At 55.4% G+C, this 26378-nt stretch overlaps 1 protein-coding gene across 1 annotated transcript; it reads right to left on the bottom strand.

Annotated features, from left to right (window-relative positions):
• Positions 1–1173: 1173 nt before the first annotated feature.
• On the bottom strand, positions 1174–24530 carry DECR1 (2,4-dienoyl-CoA reductase 1). The gene is made up of 10 exons (XM_008158867.3): positions 24357–24530; positions 13563–13765; positions 12044–12101; positions 11848–11934; positions 9286–9433; positions 5375–5474; positions 3720–3792; positions 1936–2082; positions 1473–1535; positions 1174–1331 (listed from the first exon to the last, which is right to left on the bottom strand). Exons 1-10 carry the CDS (start codon positions 24405–24407, stop codon positions 1272–1274), a joined length of 990 nt encoding a protein of 329 aa, XP_008157089.1. The 5' UTR covers positions 24408–24530; the 3' UTR covers positions 1174–1271.
• Between the last annotated feature and the right edge of the window lie 1848 nt (positions 24531–26378).

The following is a 26378-nucleotide window of genomic DNA, read 5'->3' as shown; positions in this document are numbered from 1 at the left end:
CAGCCTGATCACCCCCCAACCACTCCCCTGCCAGCCTGATAGATGCCTAACTGCTCCCCTGCTGGCCTGATTGCCCCTAACTGCCCTCCCCTGTGGCCTGGTCACCCCTAACTGCCCTCACCTGCCAGCCTGGTCACCACTAATTGTCCTCCCCTGCAGGCCTGGTCACCCAAAACTGTCCTCCCCTGCAGGCCTGGTTCCCCCCAACTGCCCTCCCCTGCAGGCCTAGTTGCCCCTAACTGCCCTCCCCTGCATGCCTGGTTCTCCACAACTGCCCTCCCCTGCAGGCCTAGTTGCCCCCAACTGCCCTCCCCTGCAGGCCTGGTCCCCACCAACTGCCCTCCCTTGTAGGTCTGGGTCTGCCCAACTGTCCTCCCCTACTGGCCTGATCGCCCCCAACTGCCCTCCCCTGCTGGCCATCTTGTGGTGGCCATCTGTGTCCACATGGGGGCAGCCATCTTGTGTATTGAAGTGACAGTCAATTTGCATATTACTCTTTTATTAGATAGGATTCTCAGGATGACAAATCAGTCAAGGCAAATACAAACTTAAATAAAATGATACACAAGGACACTTACAAGCTTTGAGCCTCTTCCTACAAAGAGGATCTGGTTTTCTTTCCAGGCAGGGGCAGATACGACCTCCTCAGTGTCCCCTCCTCTGACCTCGGAGGCAGATGAGTCATTTCCCCGCCCGGTGCCAGGGGGAGTGCGTTTGTCACCGATTGGAACTCCTTCTTCAGGGTGTCCAGCCTGGCAGCCAGTGAATGTCTAAGGGCAAAGGCTGTAGGTTAGTCACACACTAAACAGAAAGCCGGCTACAAAGGGGCCCGGCAAGATTTGTTTGAATTAATACTGAGTGACCCAAAGAAGATCACAGCCCCATGGAGAGGGAACGAGCGGGAGGCAGAGTCCGTTGTCCCCCAGACCTTGACTGTCTTCCTCTCAGGCCCCATCCCCACAGGCGCCATTTTCCATGCGGCTCCTGCCAGTCCCCGGCCTTTCCCGGGGCCTCTCCCACTGCCATGCACTTCTCACCTCTGTCAAAGCCTTCACGCACTGCCCCCTTTTTCATGTTTGAAATAATTTTGAAGGAACCAGATCCCATCTCATGAATCTTGAATACACAATGCCTACCTACCACTGGCCTGGTACAGAGCACACACTCAGTGAATGTTTGTTAATTAACAATTTATTAGACTTGAAAATATTCAAAAGATTATAGGCAGTTTGTATCGTTTCCACGGTAACCCAGATGAAGGCCAGGGTGTCTTAGGAGCCTTTTGTCTTCCTGATCAGCTCTTCCATGGTGTCCCACTGCTCCTTGGTGACCTGACCCAGGAAGAGAAAGGGCAGTTTGACGTGGTCCTTACACATGTTAAAGCTCAGTTCCCCGCTGCTAACTGCTCCCCTGCCGGCCCGATTGCCCGATTGTGAATATAATGACATATTATATTCACAAAATGGCATTACCTTCTTCAGGCTGTTGAATTCTCCTGAAATAAATACTTCCTCTCCACCATCAAATCTAATGACCTGAAAATAGAAAATAAAAACTCTGAACCTACCTCCTTTCTCAAGTTTCTGAATCATTAGCCACTTTCTCATGCTTAGGTCTCTCAATCAATCCCAAATTTTAAAGTCAGGCTTGATTAAACCTAAATTGGTTTATTTCCTTTAGAATCTTCTTTCCACCATCTCTACAATTTCAAATTGTACCCAATCTTAAAGGCACGTCTACCAGAGTAATTTTTATTTAATAAAATGAATTTATCAATAAATTGATTCCATAGGCTAAGCAATGTATATTAATCTTTGGTATTATTTACAGCTAAGTAGCTATTTTAAACCACATTTATATTCAAGATCATCAGGATTGGTTCCACAGGTGCCCCCTCCGCCCCCCTCCTCCCAAAGTGAAGAGGCCGGTGCTCACGGCCCCGTTGATCCAGGAAGCGTAGTCGCTGCACAGGAACGCGGCCAGGTTGGCCAGCTCCTCCACGGTCCCCAGCCGGCCGCAGGGGATCCTGTCCACCATCTCTTTCTCAAACACTCCGGTCGGGTCCAGGCGGCTGAAGGCACCCTTAGCAACGAAGGCAATCATCAGACTGCATCTTTCAATGCCACGCCTTCCCCATTTCAGAAACAACTCGGCATAAAGCGGACTGTTACTATGGCTACACCTTGGGCTTTGTAAGCAACAGGTAATTTTGCCAAATTCTTCCACAATAACTTTAGTTCAAAAGAGATCATTTTGTCTCATATTGACCTAAAAAACACCCCAGAGAGTGTGACCTTTTAACCTACGTTTCCTCGTCTGTAAAATCAGGCGCCGGTCTCGGCTGCCTCCCCCGTCACCGTGAGCACCCGCGAGAGGGCTGGGGCTGTCCTCTGATGCGCATGAGCCCCGTGTGGGGCCGGGGTCCCTGTCGCCTGGCTTAGCAAGCACAGAAAATGCCTCAAATAGGACATATTTAAGAGGAAATTCCTTTTCTTCTCCTTTCTTCTCAATAAGAGGAAAAGGGAACAAGTGTGCGGGGGGAGGGGGGTATTAACAAGTGGTCCAGAGAGGAACACCGTGGTGCGCCCTGGGCATTGCCACGTCCGCCTCCTGTGATGCCCAGGCAGACGGGGGTGATGGCCCCGGAGCAAAAGGCCTGGCTCTGCTGCCCTGGAGCCCGGAGGTGACGTGTCCGCAGTGACAGGCGCTCCCGGGAGCGCCAACGGCCCGTGTGCAGCACCAGGACAGCGGGCGCAGGCCCGGCCCGCTCCCGGCCCTCGGCCCTCAGCCCTCGGCCCTCGGGGTTTCTAGTCTTGGGTTTTCTTTCATCTCTTTAAAACCATTTGCTTGTGGTTCGCACCTCACTACAAACACTGTGGCAGATGTTTCTGTGTCTGTCTCAGCTTCCTCAGCACCTCCGCACACAGCGGGCACTCGATAAATGTTGAGTAAATGGTGAAATGCAGGCGGTCCTTCCTGGTCGAGGCCCTGAGGACGCTCCGTGACTAGAGGCCTGCGCACGGGCCACCTGGCCTGTGTGTGGACATCAGCTTTGGAGCTGCCCCCGAGCCGTTCAGCCACTCTGCACTCACGTCCCCTCCGCCTGCCCAACACCCAGCACAGCCGCTCTGCTGTGTCAGCATCGAATGGAGAGGGATGTGAGCGGCCAGAACCCCCTACAGCCCAGACTCCTTCGCACCACCTCCCACGCCCTCCGACACAAGCTCCCGAGCGTCGCCTCAGTCCCCACACTGCATGCAGACTGGGCTGTGACCCCGCTTCAGGGGGAGCCCGGGTGAGGGAGGAGGCCGTCGGGGGGTGCTCGCCAGAGGGGCTCCGGGCGGCGAGGTGTAGCCCACAGGCCCAGAGGAGGGCCGGGGAGGGCCGCCAGGAGTTCCCACAGCACCTCGCCCACTCACAGCACACATTCCATCATTCCTTTAAAAAGCAGTCCACGTCAGAATCTTTAAAACCAAGTAAAAAGTAAGAACTACAAGATAGATCATTGAAGCAAACCAGGCAAAATGCCAAAACTGAGGGCATGAAACTGCCAGCAGGTGAAGACACGGAGAGCCACGGCGCCTGCCTCCCGCCCTCCTCGGCCTGGAGGCTGCAGACCGCTCCCGGCCAGCTCCAGACGCAGGCGCCCTGCGCGTCCTTCACAGGCAGACGGTCAGCCCCGCGCCACCCCTAACCGCGCCCCGCGACAAGCGACTCACCTTGGTCTTGATGGGCCCTGGCTGAATCACGTTGAATCGCATGCCATATCTACCCCACTCGGCTGCAAGAGACCTGAAGGTTCAAACAAACAACGCAGAAGTTAGACTCCATGTTGAAAACAATAGTAACCAAGCGTAGGACACGCCAGAGCCCACACCCCAGCCGCAGGTGCTGTGACTGCCCCGCTACAGACAAGAAGTGGAGTCCCGAGGTGAAAGCCAGCTGCCCGCTGCCCGGCACTGACACGGGCATGTCCGCCCGGGCGCTCGCATGCCTCAGCGCCAGGTGCAGCGCCAGCCGTGGGCAGAAAGCCTTGGGAGGCGTGGGCCCCGTGGCCCTGGGCTCAGTTCTGCATGGACAGGGTCAGTTTGGTCGCCGCGGTTCACCCACTCCAGTGTCAGGGTCTCACCTGTGCTCGGTGGAAGAAGGGTGGGTTCGAGGGCGTGGTGTAGTGGCGAGGGGTGTGGTGTAGTGTGTAGGGGCGTGGCAGAGTGGCGGAGGGGCGTGGCAGAGTGGCGGAGGGCGTGGCAGAGTGGCGGAGGGCGTGGCAGAGTGGCAGAGGGCGTGGCAGAGTGGCGGAGGGCGTGGTGTAGTGGCGGAGGGGCGTGGTGTAGTGTGTAGGGGCGTGGCAGAGTGGCGGAGGGGCGTGGCAGAGTGGCGAGGGGCGTGGCAGAGTGGCGGAGGGCGTGGCAGAGTGGCGGAGGGCGTGGCAGAGTGGCGGAGGGGCGTGGCAGAGTGGCGGAGGGCGTGGTGTAGTGGCGGAGGGGCGTGGTGTAGTGTGTAGGGGCGTGGCAGAGTGGCGAGGGGCGTGGTGTAGTGTGTAGGGGCGTGGTAGAGTGGCGGAGAGCGTGGCGAGGGGCGTGGCGGCGTGGCAGAGTGGCGAGGGGCGTGGCAGAGTGGCGAGGGGCATGGCGAGGGGCGTGGCAGAGTGGCGAGGGGCGTGGCAGAGTGGTGAGGGGCATGGCGAGGGGCGTGGCAGAGTGGCGGAGGGGCGTGGCAGAGTGGCGGAGGGGCGTGGCAGAGTGGCGGAGGGGTGTGGCAGAGGGGCATGGCAAGGGGCGTGGCAGAGTGGCGAGGGGCGTGGCAGAGTGGCGAGGGGCGTAACAGAATGGCGGAGGGGTGTGGCAGAGGGGTGTGGCGAGGGGCGTGGCAGAGTGGCGAGGGGCGTGGCAGAGTGGCGAGGGGCGTGGCAGAGTGGCGGAGGGCGTGGCAGAGTGGCGAGGGGCGCGGCAGAATGGCGAGGGGCGTGGCAGAGTGGCGGAGGGCGTGGCAGAGTGGCGGAGGGCGTGGCAGAGTGGCGGAGGGCGTGGCAGAGTGGCGGGGGGCGTGGCAGAGTGGCGAGGGGCGTGGCAGAGTGGCGGAGGGGCGTGGCAGAGTGGCGGAGGGCGTGGCAGAGTGGCGGAGGGGCGTGGCAGAGTGGCGGAGGGCGTGGCAGAGTGGCGGAGGGCGTGGCAGAGTGGCGGAGGGGATGGCAGAGTGGCGGGGGGCGTGGCAGAGTGGCGGAGGGCGTGGCAGAGTGGCGGAGGGGCGTGGCAGAGTGGCGGAGGGCGTGGCAGAGTGGCGGAGGGCGTGGCAGAGTGGCGGGGGGCGTGGCAGAGTGGCGGGGGGCGTGGCAGAGTGGCGGAGGGCGTGGCGGAGGGCGCGGTGCACTCACTTGTTCAGGGCTTCCACCCCGGCCTTGGCGGAAGCGCTGGGCACCACGAAGCCGGACCCGCTCTCCGCGTAGATGGTGGTGATGGCGAGAAATGCTGCTCCTGGGACGTAAGAGGACGGAGTCAGCAGCCACATCTGCGGCTCTCACGGCCTCTCTGGGCGTGTCTCCTCGGCCAGGGCAGCAAAAGCAAAACTAACCACGTGGGGCTGCATCGAACTAAACCGGCTGCACAGCAAAGGAAACCATGACCAAAACGAAAGACAGCCCACGGAATGGGAGAAGACAGTCACAAAGGACATGTTGGATGAGGGGTCAATATCCAAAATATATAAAGAACTCACATAACCTAACCCCCAAACCAGCCACCCAAATAAAAATGGGCAGAGACATTTGTCCAAAGAGGACAGACAGAAAGCCAAGGGACATATGAGACGATGCGCAGTCACTGACGTCCAGGAAACGCGAATGAAAGCCGCAGGACGCACGGCCCCACCCCTGTCAGAAGGCCATTACCAGCAGGACCGGTGCCCCAGGGGCGCTCCGCAGCGGGGTGCAGACTGCGCAGCCTCTTTGGAAAACAGTACGGAGGCGCCTCCGAAAATTACAAATAGAGCTCCCGTGTGACCCAGTGATCCCAACGCTAGGAATGTATCTGAAGAAAATGAAAACACTAATCCGGAAAGACAAACCCCTGTGCTCACTGCATATAATAGCCAATATGGGAGCCGTCTACGGGGACAGACAGCTGGATAAGGAAGCTGTGGTACATATAGACAATGGAATATTAATTAGCAATAAAAAGAATAAAATCTTACCATCTGCAACAATATGGATGGCCTTAGAGCAGCAATTTTCAACCTTTTTCATCTCATGGCACACATAAACTAATTACTAAAATTCTACAGCACAGCAAAAAATATATTACATTTTTGCTGGTCTGAAAAATAAAAGTATAATTTTGATTCATTCACACAGGATGACTATTGCTGTGCTGGCTGTTGTCATTGTTTGATCTGACAATCTCAGGGAAAAGAGGTCAGCGCCCCTGACTCAATAGTCAGGTAGTCACTCTCTCCATGGGGAGAGCTGGCCACGCCCATGGCACACGGGTTGGAAATCACTGGCCTTATGCTGAGTGAAGTAAGTCAGACAGAGAAAGTCAAATGCCATATGATTTCATGTGCATGTGGAGTCTAAAAAACAAAACAAACAAATAAAACTGAAACAGACTCATAGATACAGAGGCAGACTGCGGGGAGGAGGCTGGGTGCCGGGGGAGGTGAGGGCTGGAGAACAGCTCGGCAGGCACAGGGCAGTCACGGGCATGGTGTGCAGCGCAGGCATGTGTGTGCAGCGCAGGGCATACGTCAGTAACACTGCGATAAACATGGACAATGCCGGCGGGCAGCAGACTATGGAGGTGAGACTTTGTACGGTTTAGCTCGTTTCTTTTGATCTAGGGATCAAACATTCAATATTTTCCTGCCCATGTCCTTTGCGACTAAATCTAATCTAATAATAGACAAATATGCAAATTGACCGCACCTTCGCTACACCTAAGCCACGCCCACCAGCCAAGCCACGCCCACCAACCAATCAGGATGAGTATGCAAATTGCCCCAACAAAGATGGCGGCTAATTTGCATATCAAGACAGCGTCCAAAGAAGCCAACAGCTGAAGAAGGGAGTAAAGCTTCGAAGAAGCAAGCAAGGGGGGGGGGAAGGGCGGGGCGGAGGCGGGGCCGGGGGGAAGGAGAAGGGCGGGGCAGAGGCGGGGCCGGGGAGAAGGGCGGGGCGGAGGCGGGGCTGGGGGAAGAAGAAGGGCGGGGCGGAGGTGAAGGGAAACGCGGATGGGCTGGAGGAGAAGGCGGGGCGGGTGACAAGGGCGGGGCGGAGGCGGGGCCGGGGGCGAAGGGAAACGCGGGCGGGCTGGAGAAGAAGGCAAGGCGGGTGATAAAGGTGGAGTGGAGGCGAGGCCAGGGGCGAAGGGAAACGCGGGCGGCTGGAGGAGAAGGTGAGGGGGGTGATAAAGGTGGAGTGGAGGCGGGGCCAGGGGCGAAGGGAAACGCGCGGGCGGGCTGGAGGAGAAGGTGAGGCGGGAGACAAGGGCGGGGCGGGGGACAAGGGCGGGGCAGAGGCGGGGCAGGGGAGAAGGGAAACGCGGGCGGGCTGGAGGAGAAGGTGAGGCGGGCGAACAAGGGAGGAATGGAGGCAGGGTAGAGTGCAGCAGGAAATCCTATTGCAGGATTTTTTCCTGCAACGGGAAAGCTAGTTCTTAAATAAAACCCCATGATAGTCTCTCTTTTAGTCTTTCCTCATTCCAGGTTCTCTCAGCTCTTTAAAGAAATGAGGTATTTTTTCACCCTGTTGACTGATATTCCCATTTGAACACGAGGCCTGGTGAGGAGTGGTCGCAGCGCAGCACTTACTATGTCCCTCCCCAGACAGCGTGGACTCACCGACCTCGCCGGGGCGTCTCCGGGAGTTCCTGTCTCCTGCTTGTTGAGTAGCGTTAACTTTGCTGAGAAACCTACTTGTACAACATCCCCTCAGGGCGGCCTGAGCCCGGGCCTCGCCCAGTCCCGCCCGCCAGCCTCGCCTCCCGCCTTCCTCGCCCGACCACCTCGATGATTCTGCTCACGGGTCACCAGCCTGCTGCCCTCCAGGGACCCCAGGGTCCACACTTGGACATAGTTCAGACGCCACCACACCTGAGTTCCTGGGCTGGGGCTCTGCCCGGAGCAGACCCCGTGCGCTGAGCTCCACAGGCCGTGGAAGGGGCCTTAAACCCCACGGTCACAGAAGCTATGACCAACGGGAATCCTGGAAGAATAAAAACTGGCTTCCATCCTTTGAAAAGTTTTAGCGAATATATTTTTAATGAAGCCCATAGAATTTTAATCCAATGTGAGGAATAAAAATAGATCCAAGTCTGTTGTTAAATGAGACATTAATGAGAGAAGACAGGAGTCAGAGAGACGGAGGCTCACCGGGTGCTGAAGTGTAAGAGAGAGAGTGAGACAAGACACACGGTGATGAGAGATGGAGGGGGAGAGACCGAGGACCAGGAAGAGGGCCGCGGGGTGAGCGAGTGTGGAGAAGGGCCGAGGAGGGAGCAGAGACCCCAGACCAAGGTTCTGGGGCAGACAGGACCCAGAGGCTCCGCCTGGCGCTGTCCCGTCCCCATCACCCACCCTTTCTGCAAAATAAAGTGAAACGTAAACATCACTCCAACTCCAACCTAGATCACATCCCCTTTGTGGTGGGAATGGGTGGCCTGGGTTTGATTTCAGTGACAGCTGGAGAGCGTGCGGGAGTTCTCAGCGTGTACACACACACACACACACACACACGTGCACGCACACACAGACTTGCACACACACACAGCTGGGCCTCTCCAGCACCTGCTGTCTGTCCCCACATCCTTCCCCAAACCAGACACAAACGACTTCCTAGTGACCCTGTAAACCACACCTCAGCCTTCCGAGTCCGTCTGCCCCGCCGACTCCCACGCAGAGCCCGCATCTGCCCGGCAAGGCCTTTCCCTCTAACGTCCTGAACCGTCCCCCATCCGTCCGTCCACGTGCGAGAAGAAACCCGCCTCCAGGGCCCCTCCTCTTTGCCACCGCCACTCCCCTGCCGGGTTGCAATAACCTTCCCTACCAGTCCCACCCTCATGAGACACGTTCGAGAGACCCTAAGGAAAAAGCCGTTTCCTTCGAAGCAACACCAAATTCCCTGGGGATGCTCCAGTTACACCCAGAGTGCCTCCCGCCCGCTCCCCGCTCCCCCTCCCGACTCCCACCACCTCCGAACACCAGCTCAGCCGGACTGTCATCGGGGAGAGCTGGCCACGCCCATGGCCCCGCTGCCACGGGCCGCGCACGCTGCTGACAGGGAGGGCAGCCCACCTCGCTGAGCCTTAATGAGCTGCTTCCCCACTTCCAGGGTCACAAAGGCCGTGCCATTGAGGACGATGTCGGTGATGGTCCTCCAGGCGTTGGGGGACAGTCTCTCCGTGGGAGAAATGAAGTTGCCGGCGGCATTGTTTATCACAACCTAGCGAAGGAGCAAGCAGTCAGGGGCCGTGGACGAGGCGGCCTTCAGCCCCCGGCCTTCAGCTCTGAAACGTGTTAACCCAACGAGCACAGTGAGACGCCCGTCTGCTAGGAACACCGAAACCGAGCCTATGAAGATGCTACTTTTCATACTTCAGAATCCTCCTTCTTCTCTCAAGACCAGGGAGCAGTCTGCTATCTATTCATATAAAAGCCTAAGCGACCATCCGACCGTCCAACCAGAGCGCAATGACCACCAGGGGGCAGACGCTCCAACCGGTAGCTATGACGCACCCGGAACCAGAGAGGAGGAAGCCCAATTTGGGGTGCGCTACCTGAGAACCACCCTCTTGCAATCTGGAACACCTCGGGGAATGTCGGAGAGCTGGTTTCAGCCTGATTCCTGCAGGCAGGCCAAGGGACCCCACCAGTGCACAAGTCTGTGCACCAGGCCTCTAGTTGAGGACATAATAGAGGTGAACACCTACCAGGTGACCAGTTGATTTCTAGGGGTCTCAGTTACAACACCTTGGACTTCAGCTTCACTCCCCAGGGCCCTCCTGCTGCCGACTGCGTCTCCACCTATGCAGGCCCTGCCTGGCTCCAGGGCAGGGTCTGTCCCTTTGCGGTCTCTAACCTGAGAACCTTCTCAGGACCAGGGGCGGGGCGGCCTCCCCCCTTCCTCTCCCCCCACCCCACTCCCCACACCCACACACAGCCCAGCCTGAGAGCCGCCCACGTGAACCGAGAACCCTGCGCCGCCGGGCTCCTTGTTGGCATTATCTCCACCACAGACACGACCGAGGTCGTTCGGCCGCCGAGAGCCCTCGCGGCCCTGGGCCTGGGCTGGGGCTGAGCCCTCTCTGGGCCCTGGGCCTGGGCCCGGCTCCGGTTAGTCCCCGCCCATCGCAGCGGGAGGTGCGGTTTGCTCTGGGGCCGCCGCCCGGGCAGGTGCCCCGAGGACTGTGCGCCGTGGTTCTAGCCTGGCCACGCGGAGGCACCGCGGGCACTGCCCACGGCATCACAGGAGTTGGCGGGGCACCCGCACCCACGGGGCCCCCGCACCCACGGGACCCCCGCACCCACGGGACGCCCTCACCCACGGGGCCCCCGCACCCACGGGACCCCCGCACCCACGGGACCCCTCACCCACGGGACCCCCGCACCCACGGGGACCCCGCACCATGGGGACCCCGCACCCACGGGACCCCCGCACCCATGGGGACCCCGCACCATGGGGACCCCCGCACCCACGGGACCCCCGCACCCACGGGGACCCCCGCACCCCCGGGACCCCCGCACCCACGGGGACCCCCGCACCCACGGGACCCCCGCACCCACGGGGACCCCCGCACCCACGGGACCCCCGCACCCACGGGGACCCCGCACCATGGGGACCCCGCACCCACGGGACCCCCGCACCCACGGGGACCCCGCACCATGGGACCCCCGCACCCACGGGACCCCCGCACCCACGGGGACCCCCGCACCCACGGGACCCCCGCACCCACGGGGACCCCCGCACCCACGGGACCCCCCCACCCACGGGGACCCCAGCACCATGGGGACCCCGCACCCACGGGACCCCCGCACCCACGGGACCCCAGCACCATGGGGACCCCCGCACCCACGGGACCCCCGCACCCACGGGACCCCCGCACCCACGGGACCCCAGCACCATGGGGACCCCCGCACCCACGGGACCCCCGCACCCACGGGACCCCCGCACCATGGGGACCCCCGCACCCACGGGACCCCCGCACCCACGGGGACCCCGCACCATGGGGACCCCCGCACCCACGGGACCCCCGCACCCACGGGACCCCCGCACCCACGGGACCCCCGCACCCACGGGACCCCCGCACCATGGGGACCCCCGCACCCACGGGGACCCCCCACCCACGGGACCCCCCCACCCACGGGACCCCCGCACCCACGGGACCCCCGCACCCACGGGACCCCAGCACCATGGGGACCCCCGCACCCACGGGACCCCCGCACCATGGGGACCCCCGCACCCACGGGACCCCCGCACCATGGGGACCCCTGCACCCACGGGACCCCCGCACCCACGGGACCCCCCCACCCACGGGACCCCCGCACCATGGGGACCTCCCCACTCACGGGACCCCCGCACCCACGGGACCCCCCCACCCACGGGACCCCCGCACCCACGGGACCCCCGCACCATGGGGACCCCCGCACCCACGGGACCCCAGCACCATGGGGACCCCCGCACCCATGGGGACCCCCCACCCACGGGACCCCCGCACCCACGGGACCCCCGCACCCACGGGACCCCCCCACCCACGTGACCCCCGCACCATGGGGACCTTTCCACCCACGGGACACCCCACCCACGGGACCCCCGCACCCACGGGACCCCGCACCCATGGGCGCATCGCCACCGCTCACATCAGGGAGGCCCGCCACGCTGACCAGCTCGGACACCGCGCTGCGGACCATGTCGGGGTCCCGCACATCACACTGCACCGCCCGCACCTGCAAAGGAACCAGACAAAGGAGCCGCGTGGCTCTGGTGCCGGAAGCAAGACCACCTGCGGGTCGGTTCGGGGAACTCCTGAGTCTGCGCTGAACCCGCTCCAGGTACCTCGTTTCCGGTGCGGGAAGAGATGTCCTCCGCGGTGGCTCTCAAAACATCGATCTTCCTGAAAACAAACACACCGCGGCCTGCATGAGTTCTGAAACGACGGCATCTGCCTTTTCCTTTTAATTCCATCAATTAGAATACAAACAGTCTGTAGCTTAAAGGGATGCATTTTTGAGAATATACAAAAGCTACAAATAAATCAGTTTGAATGAATGCATTTTTCTAAAAGTTTGATTCAAGCACATTTACATACTAATGTATTGAATTACATTTAAACCAGTTATTTTATATCTACTCATAGGTTTAAATTTTTCCTTAATTGCAACCATTTATATTTGTTCCGAAGGCTGCTCTAGAAAGAAAACATTCACGGGGATGTCAGCTTACACTCCCCCCCATTCCAGAGTCTGTGGTCCATCTGTGGAAGCAGGTTTTGGACCAAACTGATGCTCGTAAGTGCACTGTGTCCATTCAGGACCTCACACTCTTGAAAGAAAGATAAAAAGGAATCATGAGTGTGGATTTTTGTGGGGAGGCACGGGACCCGGTGGGAAGTCTGTCAGGAGGATTCTCTGAGAGGTGGGGCCTCTGGGGGGCCTTGCGGAAGGCGGCTGCCCCTGCCTTGACTTTCCAAACAAGTCTGAGCCCGGGTGTCTACTGGAACCTGTCGCTTAGTCTTCAGCTGCCCTGCTTAAAGGACACTGCAGACGTGTGTCTTCTCAAGGATGCGTACCTGCTGATGGTACCCAATAGTTAACTTTAGTTCACGCTGTTGCTACAATAAAAGCCTAAGGAGGAGGTGAATGGGGCTGCAGTCCCTTCGCCCTCCCTCTCTTCACAGAAACGTGTGTCAGAGCGATCATTCGTCCGTCGCGCAGGGCCCGGTGGTCAGCCCGGCAGATCAGGTAGTGTTACAGAAAAGGGTTTTCCGCACAAAAACATCACAGCACAGACAAAACAGAAGCCGTCTGGCCAATTTGCATTCATCGAAGGCAGTTCCTTTGGCCCTTGTAAGCTGCAAGCGGCTGTACTCACACTGTGACTACCTCCTCCCAATGCCGGCACTGTTCACAGGAGGAGAGGGGAGGTGTCGCCCACCTCTCACGCTCTAGACTTACAGTTGTAGCAACCCGGGAAGACCTCTGAGAAACTCCTTCCACGTGGCCTCCCCCCCCACCGTTACCACAACCACACGCGTGTGAGATACTGCCCCTCTGCTAGGGCACGAAGGCTTATCCCCTCCTCCTCGCACACAGCTCCTCTGAAGCAGTAACTACATCCCTCCCACCGAGAGCAAAGCAGCCTCGACGTGGCACTTTCCGGCTGCTCCTCCATCTACAAAGCAGCTCCGTCACCGGCTGGGAACGCACCAAAAGCTGCTCCAGGGTCCCTCAGGGCTTCCAGCTCTCACCGGCCCCGGAGGCTGACTGACCTGGCGGACGTGCCACCGAAGGTAAGATGCAAAACCAACCGCTCGGGCAGAGTGTTTCCGTCCGGAGGCACCTCACGGGCGACTCACCTGCTGGCGATCACACAGCGGGCCCCGAGGCTGGACAGGAGCGTGGTCATGCCGCGGCCGAGGCCGGTGCCTCCCCCGGTGATGAAGGCCACTTTCCCCTGAAAACTGTTAGGAGGCAGCATCGCTTTTTGAAGGGGTGGAAAGAATTTAGACTGAAAAGCGTCACTGCTTTGATATAATGTGTTCGTTCCATGACTGAAAAACTAAAAGAGAAAAAAGGAATTGAAATTTGCACAAGAGGTGAACTTCAAAACACTAACTCTTTAATATTATGCAAATTCTTGGATTAGCACAACTCCCTGTTAACATGCTGGCATTGTATTTAATCAATGTTTACTCTTTCCTATCGAATGTTCAGTGACATAGAGGCCTGGTTAAAAGCACGGCTCTGGGGCGAGACGACGTAGTGCAGGCCTCTCTCCCCGGTAACTTCTTTGCGCCTCAGCTTCTTCTACAGATGGAGACAGTGACAGAACCTGCCCCCACGGGGTGCTTGTGAGGATTTCATGAGCTGGTGTAAGTAAAATGCCTACAACACTGTTTAACACACGCTAAGCTCTATAAATGCTGGCTTTATTATTGGCAGATGTTTTACTTAAATTTAACTTTAAAAAGCTAACATAAAGCATATATGCCTTTTAACAAAAATATTTTGGATAAAAATCACATACTGCCTTTGAATCACTGAACACAATCATAAAAAGTTCTTTATAAGGTTTATTAAGTCAAATGCCTCTTCCCATGTAGCCTTCTGGATGATAAATCTAGATAAACTATTTCTGTTATATTCATTTTATCTTCTTTATCTTTAATATGCTTTTATTGACTTGAGAGAGAGAAGAAGAGAGAAATAGAAAAATTGATGAGAGAGAAACATCGATTGGCTGCCTCCTAGGTACCCTCTACTAGTGATCAAGCCTGCAACCTGGGCATGTGCTCTGACTGGGAATTGAACTGGGTGTATTTTGGTGCATGGGACGATGCTCCAACCAAGTCACACTGGCCAGGGCTCTGCTATATTTAAAATGGGGGGGGGGGGGTGGAGGTGGGAGAGGGGATGAAACCATTTTGAACTAAAAATATTTGCATTGCCATCTCTTATAGTTTATAGCAGGGGTCCTCAAACTTTTTAAACAGGGGCCAGTTCACTGTCCCTCAGACGGTTGGAGGGCCGGACTATAGCTTAAAAAAAAACCTATGACCAAATTCCTATGCACACTGCACATATCTTATTTTGAAGTAAAAAAACAAAACGGCAAAAACACCCGCATGTGGCCCGCGGGCCGTAGTTTGAGGACGCCTGGTTTATAGCTTACACTCTCACATCACCTGGGAAACCACTGCCATCTGCTCACATCTATAAATAAAAGCCTCAATGACCGTTATGAGCAAATGACAGGAACGACCGGTCGAGCAGTCGCTATGATGGCACTCTGACCACCAGGAGGCCAACACTCAGTGTAGTCTGTTTTTTCTGCGCCAGGCCCAGCGACCGGGGCCTCCTCTCCCAACCCTGCCGGGGCCTTCGGGGCCCGGGCTGGGACGGGAAACCGGAGGTGGGTGGCGGCAGACACGGCCCCTTTCCCAGGGGGCCGAGGACTGGCTCCCTCCTTGGGGCTGGCAGCGGCCAACCTCCTGTGCCCTGTCCCTCCCCCCTGGCTGGCAGACCCCGATCGGCCCGGCCCTGACCAGCCCTGATCTCCGGCCAGGCCTAGGGACCCCACCCGTGCACGAATTCGTGCACTGGGCCTCTAGTTTAATTATAAAAACAAACTTTAAGTGTTGAGCAAATAACAAACAATAAAGAGGCAACATTCATTAGGTGCTTCCCCTGTGTCAGAATTAGACATCAGACTGACAGCCTTCCCCACCCCTGAAGCAGGCAGCACTTTATCCCACTGCACAGGACGGGCCCAGATGCAGAAGGAAGATTCCAACATGGGCGTATGCAATGCCTCCGAACCACCTCTCTCCGCTCACTGAGCTCCTGCTGAGCTCAGTAATCACGCCAAAGGCATGTGATAGTCCCCATAAGTATAATTTGATTTTATTACCAGGGAAAAAATTATTAAAAGACAAAATTTGAAAAGGAGTATAAAATAATTGATGAAGATACATTTGCAAATCTGGTTTATTTTCTTTTGCTTCATGTAGACAAAGCATTTTTCTTTTGTATTGTTTTGTCAAAGCATGAAATCCATGCAGCGCACAGTAATCCTTCTCCACCTAAGTGGCAGGGGGACGGAGGCTGCCACAGCCTCAGAGCTATTCCATTAGGATGATGAATCGGGAAATTGCCACGAGTAGGCTGGTGAGTTTGTCATGACCAAGTGATAATGAAAAAATGGGTTCTCCTTTCCCACAGGCTCTACCTATGGAGTGTTGATTTGTATGGGAATTTGATGTGGTACTGTATGAAAGATAAATTAAACAAAGTATTTGCATACAAACTTTCTTTTCTTATTTATTTTAAAAGATTTCTCAATTTCCTAATGTGAAGGTTAAAGGCTATAAAGATAAAAATAATCACATTTGATAAAAATAATTCCTGCCTGGCCGGCATAGTTCAGTGGCTGAGCATTGACCTATGAACCAGGTCACAGTTCAATTCCCACTCAGGGCACATGCCTGGGTTGCAGGCTCAATCCCCAGTGTGGGACATGCAGGAGGCAGTCGATCAATGATTCTCTCCCATCATTAATGTTTCTATCTCTCTCTCCCTCTCCCTTCCTCTCTGAAATCAATAAAAATATAAAAAAAATAATAAATCCTAACAATCCTATCTAATAAAAGAGTAATATGCAAATTGACCATCACTCCAACACATAAGATCGTTGCCCCCATGTGGTCAAAGATGGCCACCACAAGATGGCCAGCAGGGGAGGGCAGTTGGGAGGGATCAGGCCAGCAGGGGAGGGCAGTTGGGGGTGATCAAGCTTGCAGGGGAGGGAAGTTAGGGGTTACAAAGCAGGCAGAGGAGGGAAGTTGGGGGCGACTGGGCCTGCAGGGAAGGGCAGTTGGAGGGACCCAGTCCTGCAGGGGAGGGCAGTTAAGGGTGACCAGGCTTGCAGGGGAGGGCAGTTAGGGGCAATCAGGCTGGCAGGGGAGCAGTTAGGCATCAATCAGGCTGGCAGAGGAGTGGTTAGGGAGTGATCAGGCTGGCAGGCAGAAGCAGTTAGGGGAAATCAGGAAGGCATGCAGGCGAGCAGTTGGGAGCCAGCAGTCCTGGATTGTGAGAGGGATGTAGGATCGGGCCTAAGAGGGCAGTCGGACATCCCTCGAGGGGTCCCAGATTGGAGAGGGTGCAGGCTGGGCTGAGGGACACACCCCTCCCAGGCACAAATTTTGTGCACTGGGCCTCTAGTTGTCTATAATGTAACAGATTAAAAGCCAGCACCGTCTCACCCAGTGTCTGATTTGATCTGATCAATACTGATCCTGAGTCCCCTTCCCCACCGTGAAAAGGGAGGAAACTGACAAGCTACCTTAGTCCACATTACCTCTGACCATTCTCAGCATACATGCTCTGAGCAGTAAATTCAAGCCATCTGTTTGCCTAAAAGCAAGTTGATTTCAACATTAAGATCCAAAGATATGAACAGACCTCACTGGACTTGTATCCAATCTCCTCTTCCTAGGGAGAGGGATCCTGAACAAACTGAAACAGCATGCTGGCTATTTCACTGAGTCATAAGAAGTGAATACAAAGTAGTCTTTTATGGATTCTCAAATCTCACTGTGGTTTTTCTGGATATAAGTTGTTTTTGAGAATGGAAAGAACACCTTTCCTATCAAGATTGATCTTTAAATCTCTACAATTCTTAACTCAAGTCTTCCAATTTTGGCAATACAAATTTATATTTTAAAAGTTCTGAAATCTGCCGAAACCGGTTTGGCTCAGTTGATAGAGCATCGGCCTGTGGACTCAAGGGTCCCAGGTTCGATTCCGGTCAAGGGCATGTACCTTGGTTGCGGGCACATCCCCAGTAGGGGGTGTGCAAGAGGCAACTGATTGATGTTTCTCTCTCATCGATGTTTCTAACTCTCTCTCCCTCTCCCTTCCTCTCTGTAAAAAATCAATAAAATATATTAAAAAAAATAGTTCTGAAATCTCAAAAAAAAAAAAAAAAAAAGGTTAGCCATCACCTGCCTCCCCGCCCACACTCATCTCTCACCTACATCCTGTAAACCGCACCCTCCTTCCCTGCCCTCCATCACACACCTGGGAGAGCGACCCTGCTCCTCACCCTGAGTGCGATTCTGAGCATCCAGTCTGTCTTGGCCCTACGGGATGAAGGCTGAGACCAATGGAATTTATTCCTAAATTCTTTACGCATTTGGCTTGTCTGAAATATCTAGAATAAACACCTATAATAGCGGTATAATGGCGATTCTAGACCACATGTCTTTTCTTAGGCCTGCTGTGTTTTTAAAAATTTAAGCCAATATTTATTTCAACACTGGGAAAATTCAGATAAAACTCAGCTGTCCCGACAGTGAAGTCTACCTAAACCTGGCTGAGCCCATGCCCCCGAGAGCCCCCTCCCCGCAGAGAGCCCTGGCCCTGGGGCCTCTGTAGGACGGGCCTCTGAGACCTGAGACAGGTGAGGTGACTCCTTGTCTAAATAAAACCCAAGAAACCAATGCAGGGAAGAAGGGGAAGCATGGTGTAATTACACCATAGAAAGGTTTCTGAAGTTTCACATACAAACATTTCTGTAAACATCACTGTTTAATGTTTTAGGTACATTCATAAGAAAATCCAGTTTCAAATCTGTACAAACCACATAATCATAGACCCTTGTATTAAAGTTGTGGATCTAAGTGAATATTTAAATAATTATTGGCTTAGCTATTTCCTCATCATTGTTATATTACTACTAGAGGCCCAGTGCATGAAATTCGTGCACTCAGGGGGGAGGGTCCCTCAGCCCAGCCTGCGCCCTCTCATAGTCGAGGAGCCCTAAGGGTATATCTGACTGACAGCTTAGACCCACTCCTTACAGAGATCGGGCCTAAACCGGCAGTCCGACATCCCTCTCACAATCCAGGACCCCTGGCTCCTAACAGCTTGCCTGCCTGCCAGCCTGATCACCCCCTAACCACTCCCCTGCCGGCCTGATTGACGCCTAACTGCTCCCCTGCCAACCGGATCGCCCACAATTACCCTCCCCTGCTGACCTGATCACCTCCAACTGCCCTCCCCTGCTGGCCTGATGGCCCACAACTGCCCTCCCCTGATGCGACCCGCCTCCTCCGTGCCACAGAGCCAGGACCCCCAGGCCTCACCACGTGGAGCAGCCGCCAGACCCCGCCTCTGCTGTGCACTTGGCCATCTTGTGGCGGCCATCTTGTGATAATGTTGCACACGAGGGCCACCTAGGTTTTTATTAGTATAGATTGCCTGGGCCTCCACATTAACATCCCATTCCTCAAAAACATCAAGTCCTCCAGAATAAAAAATACACAAATTAGCCCTGGCCTGTGTGGCTCAGTGGGTTGGGCATTGTCCATGCACGAAAAGGTTGCAGTTGGATTCCTGGTCAGGGTACATGCCCGGGTTGTGGGGTAAATCCGCAATAGGGGATGTGCAGGAGGCAGTCAATAGATGTTTCACTCTCACATCCATGTTTTTCTCTCTCTCTCCCTTCCTCTCTCTAAAAATCAATAAAAATATATTTTAAAAAATTTAACTCATTAGCATGACATTCAAGCTGTAAGCCGCACACATGTGTTTAATCTAGGTGGCCCAGCGGCTCCTGTAGGGGCTGTGGCCCAGGTGCACTCTCCGGTTCTGGCGTCCAGAGCTTTGTCCCGTTCTCTCAAGCCGGGTCCTGCAGACTGGCTCCTCACCCACCCGCCTCCAGTAGCCGCGCTCAATGGGCTTGTGGGTGAGCCAAGAGCCACTAGGGGGCAGCAAAGCATTGCCACCCTTGGCACAGGTTGGCAGATCTTCCCCCTCCTCCTGCCAAGGATGACGGGGGGAGGGCAGAGCCGGGAAACGGGCCTCAGTCCCTCTCCACCAGGTCCAGGAGGGGAGTAATCTGTGCTCCCCAGCCCCTCGGCACCCTGACCCTGGCCAAGCACGTCCCCTTCACCGTGGCTCCTCCTTTCTTTTCAGCCTCACCCACTCACGTCCTTGCTCACCGGGGAGGCAGCCTCAAAACCGAGCAGTGTCAGAAACTCTGCTGGCATTTCAAACTGGTGCCTCCTTAAAATGGGCCGAAAATGAAATTAAAAAAAAAATGGGTCGAATGACCTCCTCCCCACACCGGGGAGGCTCCCACGCTGGGCTCCGCCGCAGGAGGGCGGCCGCTCGGCCCCGGGGGACGGGCCGTTCAGACACGCCTGTTGGTTGCTGGTGACACGGACGGCCGGGCTCCAACGCCCAAGCCGGGAGCAGACCAGCCAGTCTCGCAGCCATGCGTACAAGGCCCCTTGTTTCACAGGTAACGTCGCTGTTTCCATCGACTCTAAACAATGGCACCTTGAAATTAGTTACATCCAAGGAAAAGGTCCAATCTGTTGATATGAGCATTAACAGGTCATTTGCAGATAGAAACACCAGGCAAAGAGCTTTAAAAGCTAGTCTGGCCGAAGCCGGCTTGGCTCAGTGGATGGAGCGTCGGTCTGCGGACGGAAGGGTCCCGGGTTCGATTCCCGTCAAGGGCATGTGCCTTGGTTGCGGGCACGTCCCCTGTGGGGGGGGTGCAGGAGGCAGCTGATCGGTGTTTCTCTCTCATCGATGTTCCTAACTCTCTATCTCTCTCCCTTCCTCTCTGTAAAACATCAATAAAATATATTAAAAAAAAAAAAAAAAGCTAGTCTGCGCAAAGAAAACACACAACCACACTGACAGCTACACACCCGCATTTAAACACAGGAAGATACTTTTTCTCTTACCAGATTATTGAGGTTCAAGATTTTATAATACATGATACAAGAAACAGCTTAATAAAGTCACTCTTATAACCTGTTGACATAAATTGAGACAATTTCTTCAGAGGCCAATTGGCAACATTTATCAAAATGTAACTATAAATACCCCTCGATTCAGCACCTCCGCCATTGGGGTTTCTTATCGGTGCCCTCACGCGTGGGGCAGAAAGGAGCCGTGTTCGAAGCGACAGCCGGGAGAGGACGTGGGCTCGGGCGGACCAGAAAGCCCCACGGGACAGCGGCCCGGCCGCATTTTGTGGAACAGCCTCGGCCGGTCACCCGGTTTGACTCCACAGGAGGCAGCCACCAGGGCCAGCACTGAGGGGCTGAAGGACAAAGAACCCATCCAATCAGAATGGAACACTAGTCCCCAGCCTCCGCCCCTTGTGGTTTGGGCGCCTAAAATTCAACCCCAAGAGCAGCGGAGGCTGAGGCCCAACCTTCCGGGTGTGGCTGCACCCCCCATCCCCTCTAATAAACCCCCCTCTTGCTCACTGCATCCGCCTAATTCCCTGAGCGACTCCAATCTTACACAGATATCCATTAAGATGAAAATAAAGTTAAAATAGCTATTATAATCACATCAAAAAGAACAAAATGCTAATACATTTAATAAAAGTGGTGTAAGACTTGTAAAGATACCTGTGTTCATGGATTGGAAATGATCTACAGATTCCATTCCTATCAAAATCTCAGTGGGCTTTTTGCAAAAGTTGGCACCCTTATTATAAAATTCGTTACTATTTTTATTTTTTAGGGACTCAGATAATGCAAAGGGCTCAAAGTAGTCCTCCCCTCCCCCCCTCCCCCGGCCCCGTCTCCCCACCGCCCTGGGAGGCTCCGGGCGCACAGATGTGCTCAGGACACAGCCCTCCTTCCACAGCAGCACCGAGGCCCGGCTGAGCAAACCGAAGGCAGTGAGCTGGACTCGGCTCCGGGGCTGCATTGTGCCGCTGCTGCAGTAGCAAGGCTGGAATCACGTTTGTGAGCAGTAACACATCTCATAGCCGCAGACATAGGCCGGGAACAGTGGCTGCCGGTGCGCAGGGATACTCCTGTGTGTGCTAGTTCTCTGTCTGCAGTTAGATGTGCACCCAGCCCATGCTTCGCCTGGGAATGTGCTTATAAAAATGCAGCAGCGAACAAAACCAGATGAGATCCTTGCCTCCAGAGGCTTATATTCTGGAATTAACTGTAAGGAAAGATTTCTTAGGCTTTCCAGATAGAAGAGAAACACAAGTCAGGGGACAAATCCAGCTGGCCTTCTACTTCTCCCGACAACACTCAGAACCAGAAGACAACGAACCGGTGTTTAGTTCTCCGAGGAACATGAGCGTGATGCCCCAAGCTGAAGTATGCCCACACACCAGTCCTTTCCCTGCAGTCGGGTAGCTGGAAAGACGGTCACCAAATGACACCCATAACTATTTCTGGGTGGCCAGGGTGGGCCATGTGTTATTGTTATTTTTAAATTTCTTTAACTGTAGCACCTGAATTCATATCGACCAGGTATCATTTTCATAAAAATAGTAAAAAATTATTACTTTTATGAAAACCAAAGAAAAGAAGCCTGACCGTGACAGGTACCAAAGAGTGAGCTACCAAGGAAGAAGGGCAGGTCCAGGAGAAAAGCTCGGGAAGTGAGCTGGACCCTACTGCAGGAGGGAGGCTGGCGTTTCCAGTTCATTTTTCTTACTGATCTTGCTCTTGCACTAAAGTGATTTTAAGGTCCATCATGGGTTATCATCCCTCGTTTAAAACAAAACACGGGGCTCAATGACAGTAGGTACCTTTTTCAACCAAAGAATGTCCAACACTTAGTAGGCACTTTCTGATACACAACTGGATAAATGAATGTTTTCCTCAATACAACTGAGAGCAGGATTTTAATTTAATTTTTTAAATCTTTGTCCCCAGGGTCAGGCACAGAGCCAGTTCTGAATGTTGGTTTTGTAGCTAACCACACAATTTAACACAGCACCTCTTTTTTTTTTTTTTAATCCTCACCCAAGGATATTTTCCATTGATTATTAGAGAGAATGAAAAGACAGAGAGAAATATTGATGTGAGAGAAACACATCAATTGCTTGCGTCCTGCTGGTACCCAGACCAGGATCTGGGCCTGGGCTGGGGCCGGGAGGAGCCTGTGACCCCTGTACATGCCCTTGTCCAGAATCTGACCAGGACCCTTTAGTCCACAGGCTGACACTCTATCCACTGAGCGAACCGGCTAGGGCAACACCGCACTTCTTAAATAGAATGTGTAACAAAAGAAACATTTCTCTTGGTTCTTGGTAACAAAAGTATTCAAATAAGGGGCTTCAAGCTGTATTTGCACACACGGCAATTCCAGCCTCACTGATGTGCAGACTTGTCTTCCCCAGGAATTCAAACGGAGGGACCCACCACCCCTCACAACAGGGTTTCTTAACTCCAAACCCCCATTCTCAGGAATTTCAGAATTGTCAGATTACAATTAATTTTTAAAGGAGTTAATCTTCTCCCTCTCAGCCTGCACTGGCGAATGCTGTCAGAGGAGTGTGTGAGCTTATTACCACAATCCCAGCTGTTTGTGTTGGAGACTTTCCCACCAGAGGGCTGGTGTAGGATTGACAGGAGAAAGGTCTGTGAGAAGGAATCAGAAACCATTAATTGGCCTCTCTGATAACGACCTATAACCTAATCTTCCCAGGAAGAGGAACCGGTATCCGCAAAGCCACCGCCCTGAACAGATCTTTTAAAAAGAAGTTGTGTCACTTGGGAGACTCATCAGACCGCTCCGTGGTGTTCTCCTTACTTGGATTGGCCCTTTTTCAAGAAAGACAGCGGGGCGCCCTCTGTCAAGTGGTCAGAAGAGCTCGGGCGCCAACACCGGTGTGGCTCAGTGGATAGAGCGTCGGTCTGCTCGGTCTGCGGACTGAAAGGTCCCAGGTTCGATTCCGGTCAAGGGCATGTACCTTGGATGCGGGCACATCCCCGGTAGGGGGTGTGCAGGAGGCAGCTGGTCGATGTTTCTAACTCTCTATCCCTCTTCCTTCCTCTCTGTAAAAAATCAATAAAATACGTTTTTAAAAAAAGAAGAGCTCGGGCAGTTGGCAGGTGATCTTTGCGCCCCACTGAGGGCACCTGCCTCTCGGTTTAGCTGAGGCTTAGGGTTTTGTTCAGTTGGGGGAGCGGCTATGGGACACCCTCCTTTCGCGGTCCCATCCCTCTGCCCCTGCAGCCCCTCCTGCGCGCTGTCTGCAGGCCGAGGTCTGGGGTGCACGGGTGCGCGCCGCCCAGCACCGCCTCGGACAGCGGGGTGCTGACCTTTTTTCTCTTTTTATGTGAATTTGTTAGTATTGATGTTTTTTAGTTGTTTTTGTTCTTTAAATATATATATATTGATTGATTTCAGAGAGGAAGGGAGAGGGAAAAAGAGATAGAAACATCAGTGATGAGAGAGAATCATTGATTGGCTGCCTCCGGCACGTCGCCCCCCCTCCCCCCATCAAGCCCGCAACCCATGTGTCCTTGACCGGAATCGAACCTGGGTCCCTTCGGTGCACAGGCCGAAGCTCTATCACCGAGCCAGACCAGCCAGGGCCGCGGCAGTGTTTGACCGCACAGACAGCACCAGACCGCGCTGCCATCAGAAAGGGCCTGCTCGGGGCTGTCACTGGCCGCTGCGCACGCACGGTCCCTTGTCCCAGTGGGCACACGCCTGGGACCCGGACGACCCTGAGAACCGCGGCGGGCCCGTACTCCTCGCGCCGGGACCCCCGTCCCCGCCCCGGCCCCGGACGCCGCCCCGAGGCAGGCAGAAGCAGGGTGCTCGCAGGGACCCCCGAGCCGGCCCCTCCAGCGCCGCCTTACCCGCCGAGGACCGCGACCTCGAGCCAAGGAAACCCGACCCAGCAGCGCCATGGCGGGAGCAGGACGCGGCGGGAAACGCGGCCGGGAGCCGGGCAGTGAACGCGGGCGTGGCCGGAGTCGGGGGCGTGGCTGGGACCGGGGTCCGGGTCGGGGCGACCCTGAGACTGGGACAGGGGTCAGGGGCGTGTCTGAGACCCTGAGGGGGGGGTCAAGGGCGTGTTTGAGACAGGGGGCGGGGTCAGGGGCGTGTCTGAGACTCGGAGAGGGGTCAGGGGGGGTGTCTGAGGCCGGGGGCGGGGTCAAGGGCGTGTCTGAGACCGGGGGCGGGGCAAGGAGTGTGTCTGAGACCGGGGGCGGGGTCAAGGGCGTGTCTGAGACCGGGGGCGGGGTCAGGAGGCGTGTCTGAGACTCGGAGAGGGGTCAGGGGGGTTGTCTGAGACCGGGGGCGGGGTCAAGGGCGTGTCTGAGGCCGGGGGCGGGGTCAGGGGCGTGTCTGAGGCCGGGGGCGGGGCAAGGAGTGTGTCTGAGACCGGGGGCGGGGTCAGGAGGCGTGTCTGAGACTCGGAGAGGGGTCAGGGGGCGTGTCTGAGGCCGGGGCGGGGCCAGGAGGCGTGTCTGGGGCCGGGGGCGGGGCCAGGAGGCGTGTCTGAGACTCGGAGAGGGGTCAGGGGGCGTGTCTGAGGCCGGGGGCGGGGCCAGGAGGCGTGTCTGAGCCGGGGCGGGGCGCGGCTTGCGCGGTGGGGGCGGGGCGGGGCTGAGACCGGGGTGGAGTCCGGGTGGACGGACTGTGCAGGCGGGAGCCGGGACCGGTGGGCCAGGCTGCGATGCGCGGCGCCTCCCCGCCGCCGGAGCTGGTGCGGAGGGGCTCCTTCGCTCTCTGTAGTTGTCCCGGGTGCGGTGCGGGCGGCCTGGCGGTGTCCTCGTAGGGTGCTGTGACGACGTCACCCTTAGGCTCGGGGACCTGGCCGGAACCCCAATCCGGTTGGATTCACAAGAACCCACAGTGTATTGGAGGCTGTGGTGAGCATGTATAGCCTCCAGAAAGTAACAAGAAAACCCCTTCCCATTGTTCTGGCCCACAAAATCCGTGGAATTTAGGGATTCTGCAGCCTGGGGCACACTTTTTTGTGTTCTATTTTTAGAAGATTTACCAATTCTTGCTCATATGTTCTTTAAAAATATTTACTGTCATATTTAGACCTATTATCCATAGGGAGTTGATTTTTTGTATGTTTGTGAAATATAGGGCCTGTCTTCCTATCTTCTGTAGAGTTAACCAATACCCCCCAGGTCATTATTGGAAAACAAAACAGCACAAGACCTTTCCACCATTGCTCTGCATTGTCACTTGTGAAAAATTGAATTTATACGTGTGAATGTTTTTTGGGTCTTTCTATATTAACCCATTTGCCTGTTGTCTGTCCTTGTGCCAACAGAACACAGGTTTAACGGTAACTTCACATCTTGTTACATTACAGAATACTTCTGAAAACCAGAACTTCTGTGATCACAAGTGTGCTCTAGGTCGTCTGTGAGGTCTGAAGGGCTGGCGACCTCTGCTCTCGGATGTCCACTTTGTCGGGAGCAGGATGTGGAATGGATGGGCGCAGGAGGGTGATGAAGGATTGGGGACTCCTGGATTGGGAGCAGAGCCTACAACAGTTAGGTCCAAGTGGAAGTGGAAAGCATTCAGCTCCTGATTAGATGCAAGTGTACCATTATGATACAGAGGTAGGGAGAGGTTGATTTGAACTTGGAGAAGAGTAAAAATAGTAAGTTAACGGGTGAAATCCTTATCTTTACCATAATCGTTACCATCATTAGGATCCATACAAAGGAATGACTGAAATTTAAGAAATTGCAAACCCATGGAATTATATAAGTGGTGTTAGGGTTTGGGGGCCGGCAATGTGGACCATGAAAGAATTCACAACTGCAAACAGAGATAGATGCAGAGAGGAAGTTTATTTTTACTTTCCCCAAGGAAAAGGGCCCGTGCATTGCTAATCAATAAAAGGGCAA

This window comes from Eptesicus fuscus, chromosome 19 (genome assembly GCF_027574615.1).
Source record: "Eptesicus fuscus isolate TK198812 chromosome 19, DD_ASM_mEF_20220401, whole genome shotgun sequence".
NCBI classification, from domain to species: domain Eukaryota; kingdom Metazoa; phylum Chordata; class Mammalia; order Chiroptera; family Vespertilionidae; genus Eptesicus; species Eptesicus fuscus.
The sequence above is the reverse complement of the archived record's forward strand: the minus strand, read 5'-3'. Positions and strand labels throughout refer to the sequence as shown.